The 20,851-nt window shown below is 46.5% G+C and overlaps 1 protein-coding gene across 1 annotated transcript in view; it reads left to right on the top strand.

The window, feature by feature from the left end:
* Positions 1-20,851, top strand: part of LRRK1 (leucine rich repeat kinase 1) — a 244,638-nt gene that overhangs the window by 167,070 nt on the left and 56,717 nt on the right. The window contains exons 15-18 of the mRNA XM_063925660.1: positions 643-857; positions 17,036-17,200; positions 17,363-17,535; positions 20,681-20,801. Coding sequence (XP_063781730.1) covers positions 643-857; positions 17,036-17,200; positions 17,363-17,535; positions 20,681-20,801 — 674 coding nt within the window. The remainder of the gene's footprint in view (positions 1-642; positions 858-17,035; positions 17,201-17,362; positions 17,536-20,680; positions 20,802-20,851) is intronic.

Raw genomic sequence — 20,851 nt, 5'->3', positions numbered from 1 at the left:
GAGCCAGTACACACCACCTGATCGTAAAGCTTTACTTTTTGTGCCCTGTCTCCTGCGGAGCCGCTATTCCCCATGGTCCTTTCAGGAACCCCAGCATCCACTACGGACTCCGAGAAATAGAATTATCGGTAAGTAAATTCTTATTTTCTCGTAGTCCATAAGGGATATTGGGCACCCGTCTCAGTGCGTGGACATTTCTGCAGGTTCTTGTTCTATAGTTGCCTGTTCAGCTGTTGCTGTTGTTACCAGCTGTTGCTGGTTGTTGTATGTTAGTGGTGTGTTAGTGTGTAAATCTCACCACCACTACTGTTATCATGTTCCTTCTCTCATATATGTCCTTTCTCCTTCTTTCACGTTTTTACCTATAACTGCCTGTGGGAGGGGGCATAGAGGGGAGGAGCCAGCACACCCAGTTGAAGAAATTTAAAGTGCACTGGCTCCTTTGGACCCAGTCTAGACCCCATCGTACTAGTTTCCCCTCAATATCCCTTATGGAGTACGAGAAAAGGATTTACTGGTAGGTATTAAAATCCTTTTTATTCTGATTAGCAGTACTTAGTACTAGAGCGTGGCATCTGCATTCTGTCTTTTTTTTCTGTATGTAAATAAATTATTTACCTGCTGATCTTGTCACCTGTCTAGGACCAGTGACCATATTGGCGTACCTGCGTGCCCAGCTGAGGAAAGCAGAGCGCTGTCATCTTGTGAAGATGATCATTGTGGGTCCCGCACGTCAAGGGAAATCAACACTGTTTGAGGTTCTGCAGACTGGGAGAGCAACCCAGCAGATGCAAGGAGAAAGCACTATCAGAACTACCCGCTGGGAGCTGCATAAACCTATGGGAACTAAGGCAAAGGTGACCATTACTTGATATTGGGCAAAACTTTGACTGTATTTACAGCTGTCTCCTTGTGGACGATGGTAATGACAGAGCTGTCACAGTTTGGGCCTTAGTAGAAAATGTTTGTATTGAATTTTTCAGCAGATGTCTACATTTTCTAATTATTTTTTTCAAGTATTTTATTACTAAGTGTATTTATTAATAAGTAAAAGTATTTTATTAAGAGAAAAACAACACGGAGCAGAGGGGCAGACCAACACCGCTGCAAAGGAAAATATAAACAAACAAAACACAACAACAAACCAATATCAAGGTGCGCTCAAAACAGTACGTGCGTACTTACTAGACCGATATATCGACCATTCTCTTGGCAAAGCACACTGCCCGATCCTTCTTTAGATATATCTGCAGATATATCTGTAGGTGTGTACCCAGCATAAGGCCGGGTACACACCTAAATGATATCGGCACGATTTGTCATGTTGGATCAACAAATCGTGCATATTGATTAGTGTGCATGCGCAATTGCGGCTTGCATCATTTGGTTGACCGTGCTGCTGGTCAATCAGAAGATATTGTATGAGGCACTGTTCATGTGGGATGTATGAGGCACTGTTCATGTGGGAGGCGGTCAAAATCCCGCTGGCCGGGATCCCGGCGGTCGAAATACCAACGCCGGAATCCCGACCGCCACAATCCCGACATATTTTCCCTCCGTGGGTGTCCGCAAGGGGCTGCGTTCCGCTCGCCACCCCTGTCGGGATTGTGCGGTCGGGATTCCGGCGTCTGTATTTCGACCGCCGGGATCCCGTCCAGCGGGATTACGTACTGATCCCGTTCATGTTAATGAAGAATGGCACAAGATATCATTCCATTGTTCATTACATCGCACGGTGTGCACCAGCAATCTCGGATGGTCCGGGACGAAGGCAACTTGTCACGGCCATTAGCAAGATTGCTGGTCGTTTAGAGGCGCACCATGGCTAACTTTGAAACTGTTTTGCATAATTGGTGTAACAAAATACATCAAACTTACATAGCCTTGAGAACAAGAAGAAAAATAATTGAAATTGTATATGTAATAAATACACTTTAGGATATACGTAGGGGGAAAAAAAATATAAATAAAGGAGGAGGAGGGGAAAGAAGTGCCCAAAAGGTTGACACTAGAAACGTAGAGCAATGATAAAAGAGAAGTGGAGGAATTGGTCCACATGAAGAAGTATGGGTGGAGAAGGGTCTAACCAAAATGTGCCAAGGACACCAGACTTGAAGGAATTGGTGAGAATTAGAATTAAGATAAACTGTAATTTTTGACCATTGCAGCCTATTGGCAAATTTTATTGATAGCTGCAGAGGGGGACAGGGCTTTTCCAGTGAGAGGCAACTAGACATCGATCTGCATTAAGGATTTGGGTAGCCAATTTATCCTCAAACAAGTCTTCCTCACACTAAGGTATGGAGGGTTCTTCCAAGATGAGCAGAGCAGTAACAGTAAGACTCTACAGTAACAGAGGGACTCAAAGGAATTTAGGGGATGGCACAGGTCCAAGTGAAGGAAAGAGGTAAGATGGTGCAATTGAAGATATTGAAATACATTAATATCGGGAAAGGAGAATTTTGCATGCAGGTCATCTAGGGAGATGCAGCCAGCATCACTGAGCACGCCCTCCACAAACCTGACACCCCTATTTCAGGAGAGGGACAATCCTGGAGAAAGTTTGGGGATTCCCCAAAGTGGAGTGAGAGGGGAATAGCTACAGGTCAGTTTGTAACACCTGTAACAGAAGTCCCATATTTGACAGGCAAAACTGGTACTGTAACTGGGTGAGTAGAACAGACTAGGGTGGTCATTCCGAGTTGATCGCACGTAGCAACTACACGCCGCCTATGGGGGAGTGTATTTTTTTTTTGCATTGCAAGGCTGAGATCGCTTGTGCAGCCCTGCTATGCAAAAAAAGTTTTGTGTAGAACAAGACCAGGGTAAGAGTTACTTACCATGTGCGATCAATCCAGCGTTGCAGGTCCCGGAATTGACGTCAGACATCCGCCCTCCAAACGCCTCGACACGCCTGCGTTTGGATCTCCACGCCCAGAAAACGATGTGTTGACGCCCGGTTCCGCCTTCCTCCTGTCAATCTTCTTTCGGTCGCCACTGCGACTGCTTTCTTCGTTAGCGGCGTCGCTGCCAGGCGACAGCCGTAGCCAGGCCACGGCGCACCTGCGCAATGCGGCCGCCACGCATTTGCAGTTCACTTTTGATCACACGGCTGACAAGAAGCGCAGCGTGCGATCAGGTCGGAATGAACCCCATGGTCGGGAATGCGGGGAGAAAACTTGAAGGGGAGGCAAGAATGTCATTGCACAAATAAAATCCCCCAGAACAATCCAACGCAGAGGACTACCGGAAGCAAAACATGTGACAGCCTGGCTAAGGTGGAAGAGTAAATAATAAAGCTTAACATCCAGGAAACCTCTACCACCATTCGTGTTGGCGCTACACAAATTGGCAAAACTAGTTCTAGGGTTTTTATCTCTCCAGATGAACTGTCCAAACCAAGAATGGATCTGGGAAGGACGGTATTAGGAGCCCTTACAGGCAGCATCTGTGATAGGCAGAGGAGCCTTGGCAGGAGATTCATTTTGAGAACACAATCCATCTGAAACCACAAATGTTGTGACCACGCCATTGGAATAAATCTGTTTTCATGGTGGAAAGGACAGCAGGGTAGATTTGTTTATAGAGAGAGTCACAACTTTGACTTAGAAAAACACCCAGATAACTGTGTTTTTAGTTATGCTGCAGCTGATCTAAGAGGGGAGCAGGAATATGAACTGACAGAGACTCAATTTTATAGTAATGAATCTTATATTTCGAAGTTGTCCCATAGGTGGACAGAAAAAGTGGTTCAGAAAGGATAGGTAAGGAGAGGAACGGGTAAGACATCATCTGCAAATAAGGAAATTTGAAACTCTTTGAAACCTATTATGTCACGCGCGACATCTTGAGAGACATGGATCCGAGCAGTCCAGCATCTCTATAAATAAAGCAAATATTAGCTGGGACAGTGGACACCTCTGCAAAGTCCTGCTGGAGAGAGGGAAAGGCCCTGAGTCAGCACCATTCAATGAAATTAGAGTAGAGGGTTGAGAGTAGACTGTACGTATCCCAGTAAGGAAGGCGCCATCAAAGATTTCTCCATTTTCTTATGCTAATATATTTACATTTACAGCTTATCTTTCCAACTAAAAAAACTTTACTTCCTGTAGGCATTATCCGTTAAGGCATCCAGTGCACAACTTAAGCTGGGTCACTTTTGAGCCTTGCAAACAATAAAGAACGCCTGACACACACACACGTCAAATCTACATTGTCCACAGAAACTTCACCTGCTCTGTCTGATTTTCTGGGGGCGCTTACCTAATGTCTCTTGACTGCCATGTCTCTTTGCTTGTTCCCCCTATGCCCTGCCTGCTCTCCTCATTCCTGTTCCCCATTGCCTGCAGTGTCTACCTCTAGTTCCTGATATCATCGCACAGTGCTTGTAGAGTCCTTCTATAACTGCTATGCAGGCTTTGCCGGTGCTTGGAAAAGAAAAGAACTATACAGTGCTTAGCCATTTTAGAGTACAATTGTAAAAGTTGGGCAGCAGTGCGTTCGGTGTCAGTGTTTAACCGTTTCCTTTTTCGCACAGCGTAACCGGATGATATCAGTCTTCCAAGCATTTACAGATTTCTGTTTGTGCTTAGAATAGAGGTTGTTACTCGACCTTGAGTAACCCGAGTTGATGATTCCCCAAAATGACTATTCCTTATAATCCAACATATCTTAGAAATACAGTCCATACATCTAAACATTTTTAGATATCCTTGCCATGCGGTCTGGAATTCAATTTTCTGCTGCGGTGTACACTGGGCTCCACAAGGATAGACATTGGGGTGTAGAGTAGGATCTTGATTCGAAGCACCAACAGGCTCAAAAGCTTTGACCTTCTTCCCAAGATGCATAGCAAGAGCTGCTCACAGCAGCTCTAGAAAAAGCTTTTTCTGAGGAAAAAAGAAGACTACAAGGGCTGCAGCAGAGGTACAGATTGTGTTGGATGTCAGTAGATATTGCCTACTGCAGCTCTATCTCTCCCCCAGCGGCGCTGTACACTCCCGTGCCCTGGTTGCCGGGTACCTACAGCAGGAGGCTCCGGTTTTCTTCCAAGTTAGTCACACACGGCTGGGGTTCTCCGGGATCGCGTGGCCGCACTTCGGGAGGAGGTAAGTGGGTCCCCGCTCGCGGGACCCGCACTTTATCGAGATCCGGCGCGGCCGGTGGGAGGCGGGCAGCGCGCGCTGGCGGTGGACACTGTGGCAGTACAGGTGATCCCACTAGATCACCAGGGCATGGGTGCAGGTCAGGTTTTCTCTCTAAACCTTTTTACAAGTAGCCCGCAGTACCCGGTGGTTTTGCCAGCAGAGGGGATGAGGCTTAGACCTGGAGCCCCTCTCCCAGCCACAGGGCGCCATTTCCCGCAAATGTTCCCGCCCTAGAGCTGCATATCTGTCTCTCCCTCACTCCCTGTCAGTGTCTGCGGCACCATTATCCCTCAGCTCACTGTTCCTGGGAATGCTTGGGCAAATCCTCCTATGTAAAGCCGCCTGGTTGTCAGCGCTGTGACTTTACAAGACACTCCAGTATTCTGCCTGCCTTTTTTAGTCAGTGTTAGTTAAGAAAGAGTGCACTTAGTCAGGATTTCCTAGTACAATTACCCTGTGATATACATCCAGTTCTTACTGTGTACTGTTATATCTATTGTTATATAGCTGTGTAAGCTAGTCCAGTGCAGTATTATTGTTAGTAATAACCTCTGCATTGTACAGACTGTGACTATTTGTGTGTGCATTTAATAGCTGAGTGGTGTCCATTTCGTGTCTTTCACTCAACCTGCTATCCCTATATTCTATAACCTGAGGGGGCTTGGTGCATCAGGTTTTATCTAATATAGGATTTTCACAAAGATATACTGTATTACGTATTTTTCTCTGTGATTTAGTCACCATATCTCTCCTTTATCTCTGCTGGTGCTGACTACACTGCACAGGGGTTTGGGCTAGAGGTATTGTGCTGCTGACAAATTGTACTGTGTTACCTGATACTGCAAGTTATATCATGTCTGCTTCTGAGGGTAACGGTTCTGAGGCTGAACACACTGCCGGTGTTGCTGAAGCCGCAGATACCTATGAGGAGAATATAGCAGCTTTGGGCTCTGGTTCTGGGGGCTCCTTGCCCCCCAGTGGGACGGTGGCAATGGGGGAAAATAATGACCCGCCGTGGGCCGCGTTTTCCACGCTTCTGCATACGCTAGTTCATAAACTAACACCCCCTATGGGACCCCCAATGCCGGTGCAACCGTTTGTGGTCCCTGCAGCTAACCCGCCGTGGGCGGACGATTTATCTGCTCAAATAAAGAAGTTAAACCAGTCCCTGACTACTAAAAAGTCTGACCGTCGCTCGCCTACGTCCAAGGGGTCCTCTAAGCGAGCGCTTGTCTCCTCACAATCCACTGCTGTCACTGACACCTCGTCAGATGAAGATGGCACTTACACTGACCCCACAGGTTCTGACTCAGATACGGCTGATGGGGAGGGTGGTTCACATGTGGATGTTCCTGATCTTTTGGAGGCTATTAAATTAATTTTACAGATTACGGATGATCCCGAGCCATCCGTTCCTCCTAAGAAACCAGATAGGTTCAAGCGTCAGAAGGTGATTAAACAAGTTTTACCTCACTCTGACCACCTAATTGATATACGTCAGGAACCCTGGGAAAACCCGGGTACGAAGTTTGTGCCTCAAAAGAAGATGCTGGCTCGCTATCCCCTGCCGGAGCTGTCTAAGAATTGGGAGACGCCTCCTCCAGTGGACTCACATGTGGCTAGGATGGTGGACCGGTCACCACCGTCACGTCTCTAAAAGAGCCTACGGATAAACGTGTGGAGGGTTGTCTGAAAGCGATTTAAACCCTCACGGGTGCTGCACAAAGGCCCACTATTGCAGCTACTTGGGCTGCAGAGGCCATTGAAGCATGGGCCTTGGAGTTAGATGCTGAAATCTCCTCTGACCATGCTAGACAATGCTTGTCTTATATTGTCACAGCTTCTCGTTATATTAAAAAGGCGGCTTCTGATGCCGGTATCCTGGCAGCCAAAGGCCTCTACTACGTCAGTCCTGGCTCGCCGGATATTGTGGCTGAGATCCTGGTCTGTGGATCTGGACTCTAGAAAAACCCTGGAGGTACTCCCTTTTAAGGGAAATATTCTGTTTGGGGAGGATCTAAATAAGATTGTGGCTGCCTTGGCTACTGCCAAAACTGCCTGTCTGCCAAGTACTGCTCCTTTGTGTCGAAGGCTAAAGGTACTTCCTTTCGCCCCTTTTGTCCTTCAGGTAAAGCAAAAGGTCAGGCGTACAACAAGCAGGCCCGCACTTCCAAACCTGGTAAGCCTAAGCCCAAAAGAGCCTGGGCGGCCCGTCAGCCAGCTTCCAAGACAGATAAGCCTGCCGCATGATGGGGTGGGCCTCCCTCTGGGGGATCCCAGGGTGGGGGCCCGGCTTCTAGGGTATGCCCAGGAATGGCTGAAGACTAATTCAGATGCCTGGGTACGGGAAGTCGTCACTCAAAGTTATGCCATAGCCTTCAAAAAGCGACCCCCTCATCGATTTTGCCAGACAGATGTCCCGTTGGACAAGACAAAGGCAAACACTCTACATTCGGTGGTACAGACCCTCCTGGATACAGGAGTCATCGTACAGGTGCCTCTTGCGCAGAGGGGCCGGGGGTTCTATTCTCCGCTGTTTCTAGTCCCGAAACCGAATGGGTCCTCCCGGCCCATTCTCAACCTCAAGGAATTGAACAGGTTTGTGAAGGTTTCCAAGTTCCGGATGGAAACCCTTCGCTCTATAGTTCTGGCCTTGGAACCCGGGGACTTCATGGTCTCTCTGGATATACAGGATGCTTACCTGCATTTTCCTATAGCAGTGTCTCATCAGCAATACCTGAGATTTGTGATTGGCAACTGCCATTACCAGTTTCGGGCGTTACCTTTTGGTTTAACAACGGCTCCGCGAGTCTTTACAAAAGTCATGGCGGTGATGACGGTGGTACTCCGCCGTCAGGGGGTCAGGATACTGCCGTATTTGGACAACTTGTTAATCCTGGCAAATTCCCCAGAACTTCTCCTGCGTCATCTAGATGTGACGGTCCGGTTTCTGCAAGCCCACGGGTGGCTCGTCAACTGGAAGAAGTCATCCCTGATCCCTGCTCAGAGCATGGTGCATCTGGGAGCACTATTGGACACTCACAACCAGCGGTTGTTCCTGTCTCAGGAGAAAGTCCTGAAACTTCAGGACAGGATTCGTTGCTTCCCATCTCGTCCGCAAGTGTCGATACATTCGGCGATGCAGGTGCTGGGCCTCATTGTGTCAGCATTCGACATGGTGGAGTACGCTCAATTTCACTCTCGCCCTCTCCAGAGACTGATTCTAGCCAAATGGGACGGCCTGCCTCACCGGATCAGGTCTCAAATGATCTCATTGACTCCGGAGGTCCGTCTGTCGCTGCTCTGGCGGCTCCGGGAACAACAACTGTGCAGGGGCCATCAGTTCTGGATATCCGACTGGGTCCTGTTGACGACGGATGCCAGTCTAAGAGGTTGGGGCGCGGTGCTGGAGCAACACTCCCTTCAGGGGCGGTGGACCAAGGAGGAGTCCCTCCTCTCGATCAATATTCTGGAGTTGTGGGCGGTCTTCAATGCCTTGAACCCAGCATTTCATTCAGAACCGTCCTGTTCAAGTACAGTCTGACAACGCCACCACAGTGGCTTACATAAATCATCAAGGCGGCACTCGAAGCCGCCTAGCAATGAAGGAAGTCTCACGGATTCTACAGTGGGCAGAACGCCATCTACTGGCCATATCGGCAATATTCATTCCGGGAGTCCTGAATTGTGAAGCGGACTTTCTCAGTTGTCAGGACGTGCATGCCGGTGAGTGGGGCCTCCATCCAGAAGTGTTTTAACTCCTAGTGGAAAGGTGGGGCCTTCCAGACGTAGATCTGATGGCGTCTCGACACAATCACAAGGTTCCGGTCTTCGGAGCAAGGACAAGAGATCCTCAAGCAGCATTCGTGGATGCGCTGGCGGTACCGTGAAGGTTTCGGCTGCTGTACGTGTTCCCTCTGGTGTCACTCCTGCCCAGGGTAATTCGGAAGTTCAAGCAAGAAAAAGGAATTCTGCTTCTTATAGCTCCAGCGTGGCCCAGCTGGCACTGGTTCTCAGACCTGCAAGGCCTATCATCAGAGAATCCAATTTTACTTCCACAACGCCCAGACCTCCTCGTTCAGGGCCCCTGTGTCTACCAGGACCTAGCCCGGCTGTCTTTGACGGCGTGGCTCTTGAAGCTTCCGTCTTAAGGGCTAAAGGGTTTTCTGAGGCAATCATTCAAACTATGTTGCGGGCCCGGAAACCAGCTTCTGCTCGGATTTACTATAGGGTCTGGCATTCTTACTTTGTTTGGTGCGCATCGAACGATTATGACGCTTCCAAGTTTAGTATAGCCAAGTTGTTGGCTTTTCTTCAGCAGGGTCTGGACTTAGGCCTGCGTCTGGCCTCCCTGAAGGTTCAAATATCTGCCTTGTCGGTGTGGTTTCAGAGAAAAATTGCGACCTTACCTGATGTGCATACCTTTACTCAGGGTGTGTTGCATATCCAACTTCCCTATGTCTCGCCTGTGGCTCCTTGGGACTTGTCGTTGGTTTTGGAGGCGTTACAAGAGTTTCCGTTTGAACCTCTTGGTTCAGCTGACCCTAAGTGGCTTTCTCTTAAGGTGGTGTTTCTGCTGGCTATTGCTTCAGCTAGAAGAGTGTCGAATTTGGGTGCCTTGTCCTGTAGTTCCCCATATCTGATATTTCACCGTGACTGGGCGGTTCTTAGGACTCGTCCCGGCTATCTACCTAAGGTGGTTTCTTCGTTCCACCTTAATCAGAAGATTGTAGTTCAGGCACTTGTTTCTCCTGATCTGTCTCCCAAAGAGCGGTCTTTGGATGTGGTAGGGCTCTCCGTATCTATGTGAAGAGAACTGCTCCTATTAGGAAATCTGATTCTCTTTTTGTTGTGTTTGGGTTTCACAAACGGGGCCGGCCTGCTCACAAGCAAACTCTGGCCAGATGGATTAGAATGGTGATTGCACATGCTTTTGTGAAGGCTGGTTTCTCTGCTCCTGGTCACATTAAGGCCCATTCTACTCGGTCTGTTGGACCATCTTGGGCGGCCCAACGTGGTGCGACCCTTGAACAATTGTGCAAGGCAGCTACGTGGTCCTCTGTGAACACGTTCATAAGGTTCTGTGCCTTCAATACCGCCGCTTCCCAGTATGCTTCCTTTGGACGCCGGGTTATTGTGCCCGCTACAGTGCGTCCCCTCCCATAAGGAACTGCTTTAGGACATCCCCAATGTCTATCCTTGTGGAGCCCAGTGTACCCCGCAGCAGAAAACGAGTTTTATGGTAAGAACTTACCTTTGTTAAAACTTTTTCTGCGAGGTACACTGGGCTCCGCAAGGCGCCCACCCTGACGCACTTAGCTTCTTTGGGTTGGTATGGCATTAGCCGCTGACACTTCTCCTGTCGGGATAGTGTGGTGTTTGTGGCAACTGGCAGTTGTCGTCTCTTTTACTTGCTACTGCATTGAGCTGGTTAACAAAACTGAGTTCCTGTGCACGGAGGCGGGGTGATACAGGAGGCAGCGCCATGCATCTTGGGAAGAAGGTGAAAGCTTTTGAGCCTGTTGGTGCTTCGGATCAAGATCCTACTCTACACCCCAATGTCTATCCTTGTGGAGCCCAGTGTACCTCGCAAAAAGAGTTTTAACAAAGGTAAGTTCTTACCATAAAACTCATTTTTCTAACTATATATTTACATTGAAATGGTGCCTAGAATTGATAGTTCATTATAAACATTGACGGCTGCTGCCCGTGGGCTGCTGCACAGACTACACTTTGCGTGGCATGGGGGGGTATGGGGGGGGCTGCGGTTAGCACATATAAACATACATGCAAAGTCCCCTGGAAACCACAGCACTGTGGATCACAGCCACTGAAGCTCCTGGGACGCAGCTTTTGGCTTCTAAGCCCACCACCCAGACTCCTGTGAAACTAGCCAATGGTAGTTTTGGGTGGATGAAGCTGAATGCTGCGTCCTGGGTCCCCAGTGATAGGCAGCTAGCAGATATATTACTTACAACATTGCATGTATGTTTACATGTGCTAAACCCTTCCCATGCAAACTGTGGTGTGTGCTGCAGCTACCACTGATTATGAATGTGGCATTCATTATGGATATTGCAGAACAGCATGAGGAATTAACCCCCTCAGTGCTGAACGTAATGTACGAGTAGAACTGAAAGGTTATATGCATAATACAACAATATATAATGCAGTAAATACAAATGTCAGTTGAAGCTTTCCAGGTGCCTTGTAGAGGATCTCATAGTTAGGCCAAGAGTTTCTCATCTGCCATCACTCTGGGTTTGTACAAGACTCCTTAATGAGCTGTTTCCCACTACTATGAAAGCTGATCATTAATGATACCTGCTGTGCTCACCTCTAAGACCTGAATTTCAGCTGAGGAACAGGTTCCCATACAGTGTGACTTCAGTGCTGGTACCTCATCCAAACCTCTGCTGTTTATCAGCTCTCACCGGTATAAAGGGAGACCTGGGTTTAATGCATGCATCTTGTAATTGCAGTTCGGTTCTAGCATGCTGGATGTATGGTGAACCATAACTTCCAATTTCCTGCCTGGATATTGCAGGGAGCTGGTGAATTATCTGCAAACATGAAGTTGTGTCCTCCCTGTGAAGAGTTATGTTCCTGGTTTGTTTAGCTCAGGGAGATTTACTTTAACCCTTCTTGTTCAGCTATAAACTGTCTTTTTAAAACAATTCTTTTTTTTAAGACAGAAAATTTAATGAGGTTTTATTAAGAGTACATAAATAAAAAATACAATACCATACCTCCCAACATGACCCTCTCCAGGAGGGACACAATGCTCTGCTCCTGGACTTTTCTCTTAATGTATGATTGCCAGCACCTGTGTTGAACAGGTTAATGGATAAGAAAGGTGTTTCAGCACAGGTGATGGCAATCCTACATTAAGAGAAAAGTCCAGGAGCAGAGCAATGTGTCCCTCCTGGAGAGGGTCATGTTGGGAGGTATGCAATACAAAGGGTACACATACATGTAGTACCTGCATAACAATATTGGACAACAGTACAGAAAGGAGAATAAACCCTAAAGACTCGCCCGGAACCCTCCGGACATAGACTAATAGACACAAATTGGGGTGTAAGAACAAACAAGGAAAGACTGAAGGGAGGAAAATTGCAAAAAAAAAATGCAAAAAAGGGGGAGAGGTGGAAAGTTACAACAGACCCGAGAGGGAATACTATGGGGAACAGACCTGGTAAAAAGTGGCCAGGGATTTGTTTTTTAAAGCATGTAATATACTCCATTGAGGCCACAAAATTAACCCAGGCTTGGAGGGCCACTACCGAAGGTGCCGTGGGAGACTTCCAGTTCTTAGCTATTAAAGACTAGGCGTTGTCACAAATATGGACCACCAGTTTCTTCAGATATTTATTAGTATGTGGCACCGGTGGAGCATCACAAGGTACTGATGTCCCTAATGCTTGTGCGATCTTATACCAATCTTGATTGAAGGACGAGCTAATAATTGGACAAGGCCACCAAGTGTGGAGACTGTACTCACCTCTCCACATTGTCTCCAGCAAGTATTTGATGTCACAGGGAACATCTTATGGACTTTACATGGTACAAAATACCATCTTGCATAGACTTTGTAGCATGTTTCCCGAATAGCTATGCTGATAGAGGCCTTAGCATTCCTGGACTTAATGGTTGACCATCCCTTGTCATCAGTAGGAGTTAAAATATCCGAATTCCGTGCTAGTTCATGATCAGGAGAAGGTGGCGTTAGAATGGAGTGATATATAACTGAGCTATTGCCTTTGCGACCTATAGAGTAGACACAAAGGTGTCCGATGGGAACGGAAAGGAGATTGCGATTCAACTACACTGACAATTTGGAGATATTGGTAATGATAGGAGGAAGGAACATAGTAGCGAGTTTGATGTTCCACCATTGAGGATGGTGAGAATTTACCTTGTACCTGTACATGGTGAAATCTATCAATATGGAACCCCTGCCAGAAAGAGGCCATAATGCTATCAATGCCCAGAGGAAACAATGGAAAAGAAGAACCATTTTTATGATTTTATGTGTACTTACAGACAGTATACACCTCTGTTCATATGCTGACAAGCTATTACAAAATAAATATATATAGTATATATATAATCACTTTTAAAATAAAATGTAATCAAGACCGATGCAAGAGGCCCTCTACAGTCTCGCGCTGATTGGGGAAGGAGACATAGGGAGCGGTTTCAGTGCCTCACTTGTTTTAGATTACAAGCATGAAACAATAAAAGACTGTGGGGCTGATTTTGCAACAAGTTTTATCATCCGCAACAAGTTTTAAAACTCGTCACATATGATAAATGGTGCTTCATTCCAATCCGCTCCTAACTGTCATGTGTTTGAAAAATGACAGTTGAAAGTTGGTTGTCTGGAGCATTTATCATACGCAATGGGGTATATGCAATAGCGGGCGAATTGGCAAAATAGGCGAATTCCGGGCCGTTTCCGCCTCCAAAAATCAATTCGCCTATGCAGTGCAATCATTTTTCGCAAAAAAACGGCCCGTCAAAATTCGCCTTTTCTCAATTCGCCTTTTTCCGAATTCGCCTTTTCTGCAATGGTACAGATGCTGCAATTCGCCTCCAGCATATTCAATTCAAGTTTGGAAATTCGCCTGCAGTGCTTTTAGACAGCAAATTCGCGATTTTCACTCCGCCACACTTTGGAGGGTGAAAACAAATAAAAAAATTTTAAACATGTTTTTTTTTGTGTTTTTTTTTTTTAGGAATAGCAGATCTATTTATATTAGAAGGGATTAGGTTTTTTTTTTTTTTTTGGGGGAGGCACAAATATTATTTATATATTTTTTAAAATAATATTTTTATTTTTTTATTTTTTTTATTGCTGGAACGGTAAAATCCGGGGAAAAAATGGCGTGGGGTCCCCCCTCCAAAGCATAACCAGCCTCGGGCTCATTGAGCTGGTCCTGGTTCTAAAAATGCGGGGAAAAAATTGACAGGGGATCCCCCGTATTTTTAAAACCAGCACCGGGCTCTGCGCCTGATGCTGGTGCCAAAAATACGGGGGACAAAACGAGTAGGGGTCCCCCGTATTTTTAACACCAGCATCGGGCTCCACTAGCTGGACAGATAATGCCACAGCCGGGGGTCACTTTTATACAGTGCCCTGCGGCCGTGGCATCAAATATCCAACTAGTCACCCCTGGCCGGGGAACCCTGGGGGAATGGGGACCCCTTCAATCAAGGGGTCCCCCCCCCCCAGCCACCCAAGGGCCAGGGGTGAAGCCCGAGGCTGTCCCCCCCCATCCAATGGGCTGCGGATGGGGGGGCTGATAGCCTTTGTGTTCAAAAAAAAAGATATTGTTTTTTCCATTAGTACTACAAGTCCCAGCAAGCCTCCCCTGCAAGCTGGTACTTGGAGAACCACAAGTACCAGCATGCGGGAGAAAAACGGGCCCGCTGGTACCTGTAGTTCTAATGGAAAAAAAATACCCAAATAAAAACAGGACACAGACACCGTCGACAGTAAAACTTTATTACACACTGCCGACACACACATACTTACCTATGTTCACACGCCGACATCGGTCCTCTTCTCCATGTAGAATCCCGGGGTACCTGAAAATAAAAGATCAATTATACTCACCTCAACAGGCTCCAGAGATAAATCCACGGACTTGGCAAAAAAAGAAAGCGCATTTACCCGCACCAAAAACGGACTGAAAGGTGTCCCATGCTGACACATGGGACACCTATCCACGATTAAGATCTGTCAGTGACAGTTGTCACTGACAGGTCTCTAAGCCAATCAGGAAGCGCAACTTCGTTGCGCTAACCTGATTGGCTGATCGCTGTGACAGCGCATCGCACAGCTCCCTCCATTATATTCAATGGTGGGAACTTAGCGGCTAGCGGTGAGGTCACCCGCCGGTCAGCGGTGACCGGCGGGTGACCCCACCGCTAGCCGCTAAGTTCCCACCATTGAAAGTAATGGAGTGAGCTGTGCGAGGCGCTGTCAGAGTACAGACGGCGTCCAGCCAATCAGATGAGCGCCACGGCAGTAGCGCTTCCTGATTGGCTGAAGGGACATCAGTGACAGGAGTCACGTGATGTCCCGGCATTCGGGGAGAGGGGTCCCATGTGTCAGCATGGGACCCCTTTCGGTCCGCAGGTCCGGTTGTTCGTTTTCTTTTTTTGCCAAGTCCGTGGATTTATCTCTGGAGCCTGTTGAGGTGAGTATAATTGATCTTTTATTTTCAGGTACCCCGGGATTCTACATGGAGAAGAGGACCGATGTCGGCGTGTGAACATAGGTAAGTATGTGTGTGTCGGCAGTGTGTAATAAAGTTTTACTGTCGACGGTGTCTGTGTCCTGTTTTTATTTGGGTATTTTTTTTCCATTAGAACTACAGGTACCAGCGGGCCCGTTTTTCTCCCGCATGCTGGTACTTGTGGTTCTCCAAGTACCAGCTTGCAGGGGAGGCTTGCTGGGACGTGTAGTACTAATGGAAAAAACAATATCTTTTTTTTTTAACACAAAGGCTATCAGCCCCCCCATCCGCAGCCCATTGGATGGGGGGGGACAGCCTCGGGCTTCACCCCTGGCCCTTGGGTGGCTGGGGGGGGGGACCCCTTGATTGAAGGGGTCCCCATTCCCCCAGGGTTCCCCGGCCAGGGGTGACTAGTTGGATATTTGATGCCACGGCCGCAGGGCACTGTATAAAAGTGACCCCCGGCTGTGGCATTATCTGTCCAGCTAGTGGAGCCCGATGCTGGTGTTAAAAATACGGGGGACCCCTACTCGTTTTGTCCCCCGTATTTTTGGCACCAGCATCAGGCGCAGAGCCCGGTGCTGGTTTTAAAAATACGGGGGATCCCCTGTCAATTTTTTCCCCGCATTTTTAGAACCAGGACCAGCTCAATGAGCCCGAGGCTGGTTATGCTTTGGAGGGGGGACCCCACGCCATTTTTTTTTCGGGTTTTTCCCCGTTTTTTCCCGTTTTTTAAAATCGCGGTAAAATCCGCAAAATCGGCCGATTTTCGCCCGCGACTCTGGCGAATCCGTTTTTCATTGCATATGGTGAATTCCGGAAGCCACCTTCCGGAATTCACCTGGCGAATTTGGTCGAATTGAAAAAACGGCGATAATTGCCGCGATTTCGCCCGCTATTGCATATACCCCAATGAGTTTTAAAACTTGTTGCGGATTATAAAACTCATTGATAAATGGTCCCCTATCTTAATAGCGTTTTGTTAAATAAGTACCAGAGTTGCAGCATTCAGTGAGTAAAGGAAATACAATTGTGGAGTATTTCTTCTTGAGAAATTATTATTGAACTCTATAACAGGGATCAGTATGATTTGACGGCGCACGGGAACCCGGGGGTCGTAATACCGATGCTGGGATCCCAATGTGTGTGAAGCTGGCGGGTGAGTAAGGGGTGCCCCCTCCCCAACCCCCCCTACCCGTAGCCTAACACCAACCTCCCCTCTTGTTGCCTAACCCACTGAGGGGGGTGCCTAACCCCCCCTCCCCGCAGCCTACCCCTAACCCCCCGGGACGCAGCCTAACCCTAAACCTCCCCCCACCCATAGCCTAAACCTAAACTCCCCCCCCCTGCGTCTTACCTGACTTGCATTGGGATTCCGGCGCAGGGATGGTATACCTATTCTGGATGCCGGTGTCTTCATTCAGAATAGGGTCGGTATTCTGGCATCGGTATTCTGACTACTGGGATACCGCCAGCCGGGATCCTGACTGCATCCTCTATAACAACATATCATGGTCTGTGTCCTACAGTTTCTTAAAATTCTACTGTATGTGGAAAATACAAGTTGCAGGTGTCTCCCCAGTATTAATCGGTGCACTGATGGCTCTATACCCCCTTTCCTCTCCTGTGTTGGTTAAGTAGGTTGATTTCGTGCAGTTCCACGTGTGGGACATGGGAGGTTCCGCTACAATGTCGGCAGTGAACCAGTGCTTTTTTACAGACAAGGCCCTGTACATAGTGGTCTGGAACTTGGCTCTGGGTGAGGAGGCTGTTTCTAATCTCCAATTCTGGCTCCTAAACATTGAGGTGAGGAGATATTATTATGTTGTTGAAGACGAGGGCATATCAGTACTCTGCATATTGTTGTTTTGCACTTGTTAGGTTAATAGTGAGAATGCCACTTTCCACTGCTGTCCGTGTTCTAGCAAACCACTAAAATAATACAGTGTAGCCACCTTTGTTTTTCAGGCCAAAGCACCAAATGCTGTGGTTTTAGTGGTGGGGACTCACCTGGACTTCATAGAAACCAAGTTCCGCCTGGAGAGAATCGCCACCCTCCGTGCCTATGTATTGGCTCTATGCCGCTCTCCATCTGGGTCTAGGGCCACAGGCTTCCCAGATATCACAATCAAACATTTACAGTGAGTATTATAGTGGATCTCCTGTGCTCAGTGTGTTCAGTTCGACACTGCTAATAATATGAAGTTGGATAGAGATTATTTGTTTTAATCTAGTATCTTCAGATGATTTGTCCAGTTTATATTGATTTCACTTTCAGTGGATGTGCATTAAATGTTGGGCAGCTGCCGGAAAAAAAAGTGGTATGAGTGGAACCTTTTTATGCCCAATTAATTGGAATAACGCAGCCTATTTGTCCATCTTACTAAGGAACACCTTCCTTGGAAAAATTGATTTGTACAAAAATTATATATAGATGAATCTATTGGGCACTAAATACCAAAAGAATGTGTAAACCAAAATGAAATACCAAAATTATTTAGCAACTGTGTGGTAACAGTGTACCAAAATAGCCTTTTGTACCCAAAATTTAAATGGGATATTAAATTAGAATAGGCATAACAATTGCAAATTGATACAAAGAAGCAAGTTTTATTTAATTTGATGAGTATACCATATATCACAAAACTGAAACATAACTACATAGGAATCAATAAAAAAAGACCTAAACAAAACAGATAAGAAAAAAATAACAGCAATAAAAAAAGGCCTCCACCCACTAGTGAGACTTATCTGAACTAAAAGTCAGATCCGTTTTTCCCCCGATCTCCCTGGCAGCTTCCCAGGAGTCCTGTGATTACGATTTGCTACTTGAGTGGTTTTTTACATCCGATATATCACATTTGATTGTGTACAAATGCACTCCGATGTGCACCTTTTCCTCCGATTGCGATAAATATTCATGGCAGCCATGACGATCTGCGACTCCAATCTGAGGAGCACGGGAACATGCAATGTGACACTTTTCATCCGATCCCTCGTTCCGAAGGCTCAGAATCTGATGAAAAATGGCCATATCATACTAGTGGATGGTGGCCTTAAGACTGGAGGGGTGTGATACAATATGTTAATTTATTTTATTTATCACTGCTTTCATTAATAGCTTTTATTATTATTGATTCGTATGCAGTTATGTTTCAGTTTTGTGATGTATGGTATACTCAGTCATCAGGTTACATAAACTTTTCTTCTTTGTACCGATTTGTGATTGTTATGCCTATTCTAATTTAATATCCCATTGTATCTCATTTTGCTTGGACACATTCTTTTGGCATTTAGCACCCAATAGACCCAGCTATGGGGGTAATTCTGAGTTGATCGCAGCAGGAACTTTTTTAGCAGTTGGGCAAAACCATGTGCACTGCAGGGGAGGCAGATATAACATGTGCAGAGAGAGTTAGATTTGGGTGGGTTATTTTTTTCTGTGCAGGGTAAATACTGGCTGCTTTATTTTTACACTGCAATTTAGATTGCAGATTGAACACACCCCACCCAAATCTAACTCTCTCTGCACATGTTATATCTGCCTCACCTGCAGTGCACATTGGCCCTCATTTCGAGTTGTTCGCTCGGTAAAAATCTTCGCATCGCAGCGATTTTCCGCTTAATGCGCATGCGCAATGTCCGCACTGCGACTGCGCCAAGTAAATTTGCTATGCAGTTAGGATTTTTACTCATGGCTTTTTCATCGTTCTGGCGATCGTAATGTGATTGACAGGAAATGGGTGTTACTGGGCGGAAACAGCCCGTTTTATGGGCATGTGGGAAAAAACGCTACCGTTTCCGGAAAAAACGCAGGAGTGGCCGGAGAAACGGAGGAGTGTCTGGGCGAACGCTGGGTGTGTTTGTGACGTCAAACCAGGAACGACAAGCACTGAACTGATCGCAGATGCCGAGTAAGTCTGGAGCTACTCAGAAACTGCTACGAGGTGTGTAATCGCAATATTGCGAATACATCGTTCGCAATTTTAAGATGCTAAGATTCACTCCCAGTAGGCGGCAGCTTAGCATGAGCAAATCTGCTAAAATCCGCTTGCGAGCGAACAGCTCGGAATGAGGGCCATGGTTTTGCCCAACTGCTAACAAAGTTCCTGCTGCGATCAACTCAGAATTACCCCCTATATCTATTTTTTAAACAGCTGCAAAAAACATACATGAAATAATCATGTTCCTAGTTGACCATGCAAAATGCTATAAAAATATTTGTGGTGTTTTGTCTACTATCCCACATCACCTGAGACAGAGCCGTAACTAGACTTTTTGGTGCCCTGTACCATAGAGAGAATTGCCATTTTTTTTCCAATAGGGACATAAGGCATGCCAAGATTGACCCAGAGAAACCCATGCTATGATGCCCCTTCCCACATTATATATACATAATACACACACATTTATAAACCACTGCAAGAAAATGGATTTGGACACAAATCCTCTTTATACCACATTCATACACATAACTTGAGAGCTCATTGTTATTCAGTTACAATACCCTTTATTAAATAACACATTCCAATATACTGCCATACCCAGGATTCAAACCTATAACCTGTTAAATTCTAATTAAACACCCTACTCACTGAGCTATTTGAGCCTGCATAAAAACTGTGAACACTATATGAAGCTACTGGAACTTTGTAAAAACATTATCAGCATTGCAATTGAGCAGATCTATGTAGTGTGCAGCCACACATCCAATCCCTTTCAGCCAAACACTACATAGGTCTTCTCAGCCGCAATGCTTATCATTTTTTTCACAAAATACAAGGTAATCAAATAGCTTAGAATTATCTATCTTTCTTTACAAGGGTAGATAGCTCAATGAATAGATTGTCTGACTGCAATGCCACAGACAATGGGTTTGAATCCTGGGTATGTCAGCATCTTGAAATGTAATAAAGGACAGTGTGACTGAATAACAAAGAAATCTCGGGTTGAGTTCATGAATGTTGTATAGGTATTCGCAACAGAAGGGGTCAGGGTAGGAGACAAGGGCGGTCAGGAGATGCTGGGTTTCAAAAAGGGGGGAAGCTGCAAGTGAAAATAATTAAAACAGATAACTGACAACTGTGCCCCCTAGCCTGCAGCGCTATGTGCAATGCCCCCTTCGCACACAACTAGTTATGGCCCTGACCTGAGATTACGTATGCTTTATTATAAAGACGCTGTAGATGGACATCACCTTTAGTTGAATTGTTCATTAATGAACTAACTGGAGTGGTGTGTCTATTACTTACTGCTTGCCCTGATAGCAATGTTTCTTATTCACAGTGAGCTCTCCTGCAAGACACTGGATGGTCTGGAAGGGTTACGTCAGCTGATATTCTGCGCTGCGTGCAATATGAAAGATGTGGGAAGCACAATTGGCTCCCAGAAACTGGTGGGAAGGCTGGTAAAGGAGTTCTTGTGATTTTAAAACGGATAACTCTTTTAATATTGGTT

The sequence above is a fragment of the Pseudophryne corroboree genome, chromosome 6, assembly GCF_028390025.1.
Source record: "Pseudophryne corroboree isolate aPseCor3 chromosome 6, aPseCor3.hap2, whole genome shotgun sequence".
Lineage (NCBI taxonomy): Eukaryota > Metazoa > Chordata > Amphibia > Anura > Myobatrachidae > Pseudophryne > Pseudophryne corroboree.
Note: the sequence above shows the minus strand (reverse complement) of the source record. Positions and strands in the feature narration are given on the sequence as shown.